This window comes from Diachasma alloeum, unplaced genomic scaffold, assembly GCF_001412515.2.
Source record: "Diachasma alloeum isolate Michigan unplaced genomic scaffold, Dall2.0 Dall_scaffold_00210, whole genome shotgun sequence".
Classification (NCBI taxonomy): Eukaryota; Metazoa; Arthropoda; class Insecta; order Hymenoptera; family Braconidae; genus Diachasma; species Diachasma alloeum.
In genome coordinates, this window is record NW_021680375.1 from 63,218 (window position 1) to 71,556 (window position 8,339).

General features: G+C 37.5%; 2 protein-coding genes across 3 annotated transcripts in view; both read left to right on the forward strand.

Moving 5' to 3' along the window:
- Positions 1-1,011, forward strand: part of LOC107036627 — a 2,867-nt gene extending 1,856 nt beyond the window's left edge. Inside the window, exons 1-4 of one of the 2 annotated variants that reach the window (XM_015254704.2) lie at positions 49-103; positions 210-488; positions 623-793; positions 877-1,011. In XM_015254704.2, coding sequence (XP_015110190.1) covers positions 74-103; positions 210-488; positions 623-793; positions 877-900 — 504 coding nt within the window. In that variant the 5' untranslated portion in view covers positions 49-73 and the 3' untranslated portion in view covers positions 901-1,011. Of the gene's footprint in view, positions 1-48; positions 104-209; positions 489-622; positions 794-876 lie in introns of those variants that run through there. The other variant, XM_015254702.2, reaches the window with a different exon arrangement.
- A 541-nt stretch (positions 1,012-1,552) lies between these two features.
- LOC107036628 lies at positions 1,553-7,364 on the forward strand. The gene is made up of 5 exons (XM_015254705.1): positions 1,553-1,658; positions 1,750-1,968; positions 4,096-4,374; positions 5,325-5,495; positions 6,703-7,364. Exons 1-5 carry the CDS (start codon positions 1,620-1,622, stop codon positions 6,733-6,735), a joined length of 741 nt encoding a protein of 246 aa, XP_015110191.1. The 5' UTR covers positions 1,553-1,619; the 3' UTR covers positions 6,736-7,364.
- Positions 7,365-8,339: the final 975 nt, after the last annotated feature.

Consider the following 8,339-nt stretch of genomic DNA (forward strand, 5'->3'; position numbering starts at 1 on the left):
AAACGATAAATGAGGAGTGGGGGGGGGGGAAATTTGAGGAGAACCAGGCCTCGAGGAGAGTCGAGTGCGAATTATGGGATGGGAGAATAAAGGAGAGTCCACTGTATATGTTGCTAATATACCTAGATTAACTTTTGACAGCTTTCGATATGCTTCTTCAGAGAATTGTGCTTTTCAATTAATTGGGAATCCTTTACTTATGATTGCAGTTTGAACGTAAAGTTGCAGAATTGGCGGTCAGTCCGGTAATGACGGAGCATTGTCAGAATTATTTTGAGAATCTCCTCAAGGACCATAAGGCATATCAGGCTCGACTGTCGGAGAATATTACTAAGGCTACATACCATTGGAATTTAGGCCTCTACAACCTTTATTACAAGTTCACTATCGCCAGGCAATTGATAGGAACATTAGAGAGGAAAGTTAGCGATTGTCATAGCGTTCGGCTTACAAAGAACGAAATAAATTCCTACAGGTGTCTGATAGGCGTATGTATTTGTACGATAAAACGGTTTTCTGATAAAATCTTGATAAAATCCTGGGCAAATTCATCTTAGGAAGCCTCTTTCATTATTTGGCTGACGTGTGGCATCATTCTGAAAGAAATGTTTGAATTTTTCAGATCGCACAGGAGGCGGAGATGCTTAAAAACCAAATTGTTGAAAGCATTTACAAACATATGACAAGTCTGACAGAGGTGAAAGACAGCTCCCTGATAAGCTTGCACCAATCCATCAACGGCAGCCTCATTCCACCTGTCTTCGACGAAGCTGCGATGGATAAATGGTTGGCGGTAAGTCTCTTATAAATGTCGAAAAGTCATGAAAGCTTGCTTTTTAAATGGGGATTATGACAGAAATATTTTTGCTATTGCAGTTGCACTGCCCGGAAGGATCATAAAACACCAGTTCGTCATGCATCATCAAGTGGCATCAAGTATGCGATGATAGCCATATTGAATGAATTCTGTATGGAATTGAATAATAAACGTGGATAAACATGAAAACATGATTGCTGTACCTGAATTTTTTGCGCGTCAATTATATTTCAGAAAACGTAGAAAAATAGGAGGAAAGTTTTCGAGTTCCGAAGTGTAGAATCAAATGTGCGCCAAATAATTTTTCCAAGCTCATAATCTATGTGACTACGAAAAGAGTCAATCATTTTCAAGAAATATATATCTCAGAAAACGTAAAAAAAGCGGAATGTTTTCAAGTTCCGAAGTGTAGAATCAAATGCGCATCAAATAATTTTTCCAAGATCATCATCTATGTGACTACGAAAAGAGTCAGTCAACGGAATATTCCTTCTACTTCCTGAAGTCACTCCAACGATAGAACAATCATTTTCAAGAAATATCTATCTCAGAAAACGTAAAAAAATGGGCGGAAAGTTTTCAAGTTCCGAAGTGTAGAATCAAATGCGCGTCAAATAGTTTTTTCAAGGTTATAATTTATATGTGACTAGGAACTGAGTCATTCAACGCAATATTCCTTAGACTTGTAGAAATTCGTAAATCGGTTATGACCGACATTTCACATAAATCCACCGGGCTGAGGCCACGTATCACATTAACTTGCCATCTACACGGTGTAGTAGATCCAAACAAATTCATCGAAATGAAGATATTGATTGTTCTCTGCGGTCTTCTACCGTTGGTAAGTCTAACAATTTTCTCGAAATCTTCCATAACTTTCTTTCAAACGATGAACCGGAGTCAATTTCACATTATGATCCCTGTAATGTTAGTTTCAGGTAGCTGTTTCTTCCACGGTGGATTCGATGCCAGTTTCCGTTTTGAATTACCTAAACCACGCTTCTGAGATCGGAGAAATTATCCATAATATATCCACATTAATATTTTTAGTGGATCGTCAGGCTTTATTACTGGTTCAGAACATCTATCAAAACGTCACCCAAGTGAATTCAAGTTACGTATCTGGAATAGCTCCGAATTTTAAGGAAGAGGTAATAGGAACATCTTTTTTTTTGTCAATTAATATCCGAAGTTTATGCTCAAACAAAATTTCGCCTTCAGATATAAATTTATGCCTGAATATAAATTGACGACGAATTAATTCTCCTGAACTGAATTTTTATGTGTTCAATGAAATCAGAGTCAACGAAAATCTGAAAAAATTACAATGCCCATTTTCAACTATATTGGATGCATTCGAAATTTTTATTTCGTTCGTACTTGTACTGATCAACTACCAGAAATATCTAGGAACTTGATTCGATCCAAGTCTCCGCGTTTAACCCTCTGAATAGGGAAAGTCTCGAATCGTCTAGGTGTGAGTGGAGTGGGGAGGCCCTCAAGGTCATAGGGCGCAATAAGAAAGGCCCAGCTGCGCATGCGCACTACCACACACTCGTGGAGAGTGGGGTACTGCTAGCCTGTTCAACGGGTTAATCTCTAAAAATCACATTTCGGAACGAAATGAAATCAACTTTTTGCCTTCTATTGCCACTTTTTTTGTCGTTTTATCAGAATTTCCTGTTAATTAAAAGTTAAAACGTTCCTCTGAATTAAAAATCCATTTTTCTTTTCAAAAACGGCAAAATACATGTACCGCAGCCGTGCTCATTCAGCCAGTTCAGGAGGGTGAAATTCCAAAATAAAAAACTTAAATTTCGATCCCTACCTTTTTAATGGTCGCCTGACCTTTGATTTTCCGGTTTTGAAAGTAGATTTTTTTTACAAAAGTAAAACTTTTCAACATACAATTTCTCACTGATTCGCCTCTTAGATGATAAAATTCATGTTCAAACATAAGTTTATCGCCAGTCATCAATTTCCGTCATCTATTCCTAAGTGTAACTACTTTTTCGCAACATACCTTAGCTATCGTGTATGCCTGGAGGGAAGTTGTAAAATGAGATAAACGGGTTCTGTTGTGACATTATGTTACATTAAGTTTTTCGTCAGGGTTTTTACATTTTTCGATTTCTAGTTTCAAGTTTTTTAAATTTTCTCCATCTTTATATTATTATTTAAGATGTTGTATTTATTTAGTAGCTTTGGAAATAAATGCCCCGCAGTACATATCGTAAATCTCGATCGTTTTTACTTACATTTCCAATAAAAAAATTGGAAATAAAGCGAGCACACATTGCACCATTGTATTTCAAAGAAGTATATTCCGATACGAGTGCGCAAAACTGTTTTTCGACCGGGTTAAACGTGCAGAGCGTGCGTAAAATTTCACTTTTCGTACAAGTGATGAAAACGCGTTTTTCGCGCGAAGCAAGCAGTTTTATGAGGCTCTCTTAAATTTTCGAGCTCGCCTAAAATAGTACATTGTCATTCGGTGATAAAATCCTCGCCTTCAGCTCAGATTACAAAGTCACATTTTTCATATTTGACATAATATGTTATGTCACTCGCCCGGAAAGGCCGCGATTTTAATCTCACTGCGTTCGGTTACATAGATCGCGATTTTCGGGCCGATCGACATAAAATTTGGTTTGTCACTCGGCCAAAAAAATACTTTTATCGCCGTGTGACGTATAATGTTTTATGTCATTGGGCCCGCAACCCGCGATCCAATCGAGCGAAACGAGCCCATAAAAAAAAAACTTTCATAACAGTATCAAGTAAAGGATTATGATCCTCTTGATCTCTTGTAACCCATGCCACGAGTATGGCCCTAGCGGCCACCGAGAGAAACGAGGTTATAATCACGGTTTATCGGGCCTAGTATCATAAAACTCTTTTCCATACTGATCTTCACTTTTCATCGTCCGGGAATTGGTATTGGCCCTTCCCCAAACTCGTAAAAGTGAAAATCACTACGGAAAAAAGTGGTTCACGGCTAGGGCCCCGGGGTTTTTTTACTCGCATGGTTGGCCAGTCCTCGCCTTCGGCTCGGATGCCAACTGCACGCGGGTAAAAAACCCCATGGCACTCGCCCTGAAATACACTATTTCTCCGCTTGCCCTAGTTTGCCGCTTCGTTACATATGTTACTAACATATCTAGATCAACTTTTGACAGCTAACCAATGCTGGGAAAATCTCGGCAAAAAGCATGAGTATCATTCTTCTCAGAATTTTCTTTTTCAAATAATTACGTGTCCTTAAATTATTATTTCAGTATAAAGGTAGAGCTTCGGAATTCGCTGAAGACACAATATTAAACGAAGATTGTTCAGAATATCTTCGGAATCTCTTCAACGACCATGATAAACATCAGGCAGATCTGTCGGAGTATATTGATAAGACTGTAAAAAATTTGGAGACTGGCTTGCACGGCCTTTATCAGTACTTCGCTGCTGCTAGAAAATTGTTAGCGGATTTAGAGGAGAAAGCTCGTGCTTGTCATGTTCCTCTTCTGAAAAGTGACACAAATAGCTCCTACATTTGTATAAAGGCTGTATGTACAATTCCATTTGTTATCAGTTCAATGACATTCTCTTGTAATACATCGAAATTTAAGGAACTTCCGCAGTAAATTTTGGGGCTATCTAGTGGGAGAAAATATCAAAGATTCCGACACTCCGCTGCATCCTTTGAAAAAAAAATAATAAAATGACGAAAAGTTCATGGGTGGATTGAAATTTCGTCGTTTAGGTTTTTTTATACTTCTTATTCATGATTAATCAATTTGAAATGATTTTTATTCCAAAATATTGTTTATCCGAATTTTTTAACAAGTAAAAATTTTCATGAGAGATTTGACAACCACGCATGTTTGTTCGACGCAGTTGGTATTCTTGTCTCCCGATAAAATCGTATACTGTACTATAGAATCGATAGTATATGCCTTGGCTGAGTTCACACGGTGGCCTGCGTCGCGCGCACTTTAACCTCCCCCAACGTTGCCATGTTCAGCCATCAGTTTACTCTAACGTAACTAAAATCCCAAACTATGCCATACATTTTCAATAATTACAAATAATCCCTGTGGTGACGACTAATGAAATTGTGGGGATATGTTCCTGAAATATATACAGTTCTATTCGTGAAGCGTTTGGATTTTTATTCCTTTGTCGATTATTTTTTTGTGATTTTTGAAAAAGTGGTGCCATAAAACTCTGTTAATGACACATTTTTCATATTCTCTGTTTCAATGTTTTGGGACTTCGGAAGGATATTTGTGATCACTCAAAGAATATATTCTCAAAATTTCTGCTCTGCAGTCCATTTCGTTCTCCCATTACACTCCCATACACTTACTGCGGAAGTTCCTTAAACGAAAAATGGTGTTTTGGTGAAATCATAGGCAAAACTATATGGAGGAGCTTCTCTCATGATTTGATTACAAATCCAATGTTGTTCCGATCCTGAGAGGCATCATTCTCAAAAAATCGTTGAATTTTCCAGCTCAAAACGAAGGCTGTGCAACTTGAAGAGGTAATTCGTCAACGCCTTTTATATGAGGCCAGAAATATTGCTGATGCCGGAACGGGCGACCTGACAGACTTGAGCCGATTATTGAATACCAGAGAAATACCAAATTTCTATCAGAGAGCAGGGATCGAGAGCGAGTTAATGGCAAGGCTCTTATCCTATTTTACTAAAGATGAAAGAAACGTGAAGTTGTTTTATATCGAAATATCTCGAAACTGCCTGACCGCTAATCCTCAATTTTTATTGGTCAATGAGTCACGTGAAGTAGTCGCTGAAAAAAACCCTGGTATTTTCAAATTCTTCAAATGGCGAAATTTTTTTCTGCGTCATATTTTTCATTTTTTCATGCGTGAAGTTTTTCTTTATATCAAAACATATCTAAATTGCCTAATTGTTGACCATGAGAAAAAAACATAGTATTTCTAAATTTTTTTAACACACAAATTATTCTTCACTTCCCAAATTTTAATTTTCTCATATTTATCATACGCACAAATGATCAATTCTTGCTTCTCAGATTTTCATACATAAATTCTAAACTCTACAAAATTCATGAAAATTCTTCAGTTTCCCAAATAATTCGAAGAAAGATCTTTGAAGAGCTACGGTTATCTGGAAAACTGGAATTTTTCGAAGAATTCAAGACATTTTTTCAGTTTTCTGGGAAATTAATTCATAACCCTCCCCTCATTTTTCAACAATTACAGATTTTAATCAGATTATTTTAAAAAGTAAAAAAAAGGATTAATCGAAAATTAAAAATTATTCATTGATGTTTCACTCTTCATTCTCTTAATTCTCTTTAAATCATTATCAATATTTATAAAACATCTATGAGTATATGAAATTTAATAAATTCGATTTCTTCATTTTCACAACAAAAAGATGAGCGCGCGCGCAAGCGCGCGCACAGATCTAGTGGATGTAGAAGAGTCCCAGATTTTCTCGACAGGGGGTAGAAACTTTTCTGACGAGTGTGGAGGAATGCACTCGCACTAACAAATTTCTAACATGAGTTAGAAATTTTTTTTTCGGCCGAGTGATGGAATAATGTATTTCATCACTCGTGCGTAAAGTGAAATTTTACGCACGCTCCGCTCGTGGGAAAAATGTTCTTTAGGTCTTGGGAGGCTAGCACTCGTCTTCGGCGAGCGCTGCATACCCGCAACAAGATTTTTTGGCGCCTTATGTCATCAATAACAAAACTTAGATATCTTTCGAAAAAGAAACATTTTCATATTTTACCGAAAAGAATTATCATTATTTCGAATGACCGGTTTTTCTGTTTTCCCAATTTTTTTATATACTATACTTTGTATACACTGTTGCATTATTTTTTTTTCTGTTGCAGCTCTATTGTCCACCTTGGGTGCCCGTGAAATAGGATGGCACTTTTATTGACCCTTCGTTAGTCGCGTCTACTCTACGGCACCAGTGAAATTCTATTTTTTCGTATAACCTCCGAAAAAACTTATTAAAAAATATGAAAAAATTTGTATGCTTCACGGATTTTATCCAAAAACATATTCCGCCATTTCTAACCACAGCCAAAGCACCCGACTAGAGAAAATTCACTCCCATTCTAACTGGAAATAAAAAATACGGCGCCGTGCCGCGACTGATCTTGTCATGGAAATATTTAACACAGTGTTGCCACAGTTGTAGCTGCCGGGAGATCAGCTAGTCCACTCTCCGAATGAATTGTGGCAACGGCGCGCTCAGATTCACATTACGGCGTGGCGCCGCGATGCGAGTACTTAACCACGTCCGGCAGTTTCACGCGAGTAACGAAGGGTTAAATGATTATATTAAGGGTCAGTTTTGGGTTTAGTTAACCACGGTTAGACCACGGTTAAAGTTAAGTCATCTCCGGGTTAACATCCCCGATTGGTTGGGTTCAGTGGTGGCGGATATTAACTCAACTTTCACCACGGGTCAACCCCGGTTAAAGTAGCTCTACCCTTCGACGGGGTTACGCTGTACTTTTGAACCAAAACGATAATTAAATTGAGAAAAAAATGAGAATTCCGAATCTAATCGAGTTTTCTGCAATTTTTTTGCAGTTTTTAATAATCTTTGAATTTACCGTAAGGGTAGAGCTACTTTAACTTGAACCAAAAACTGTCCCCAAGCATATCCAAGTAGTTCGGATAATTTTTGACGTGGATACGTCTATGGTTTCAATATGGGGCGTCATTTTGGGAAACGATCCTTATGTGCAGCGCCATCTATCGGAATTCTAGAAAATTCTAGACATTCGAGGTAATTCGAGAAGTTTCTTGAACTTTGTAAAAATTCAAGGAGTTTCTAGAAATTTCAAAGAAATTCAGGGAGTTTGTAGAAAATTCGAGGGAATTCAATGAGTTTCTAGAAAATTCGAGAGAATTCAAGGAGTTTCCAGAAAATTCGATAGAATGCAACGAGTTTTTAGGAAATTCGAGAAAGAGGAAAAGACCATGGACGTATCCGCGTACAATTACAGCTGTAACGAAGATACAGCCGCCAGCAATTTTTGTTTGGGGGGGGGAGAAACTTTTCAGAATTTATAGAACAACTCGAGAGTATAATTGCACAATTTTTGGCGCAATATCATACCTAGTTTACCAACATTTTTTCGAGAAACCAATTTTTGAAAAATGATATTTCAGACATTGCGTCCGTAAGAGTTGTGTACTTTCCCCTCGGATCCAATCGTTCAGTCAGAGGGCTTTCTGATTATATATGTAGCAAAATAAAGTTATTTACATTTTGTGGTTTTGGCGGTGTCATTGGGGTATGTTCATTCGAGAATCAGGTAACATCTGTCGATAGGCATGATAGGGTTATCACCAGAAGGTGTTCTCACTCCTCCAACAATCATTCTTGTGGCAGTTATTCAATGTAATATATTAAAGAAATTGGAAGTTGGAAAATTGATGCTTTTTCTTTTACGAACTATCCCTTCTTTCTATTCAATTGGCTTTTGAAAAATCCAGTGTAATAATTTTT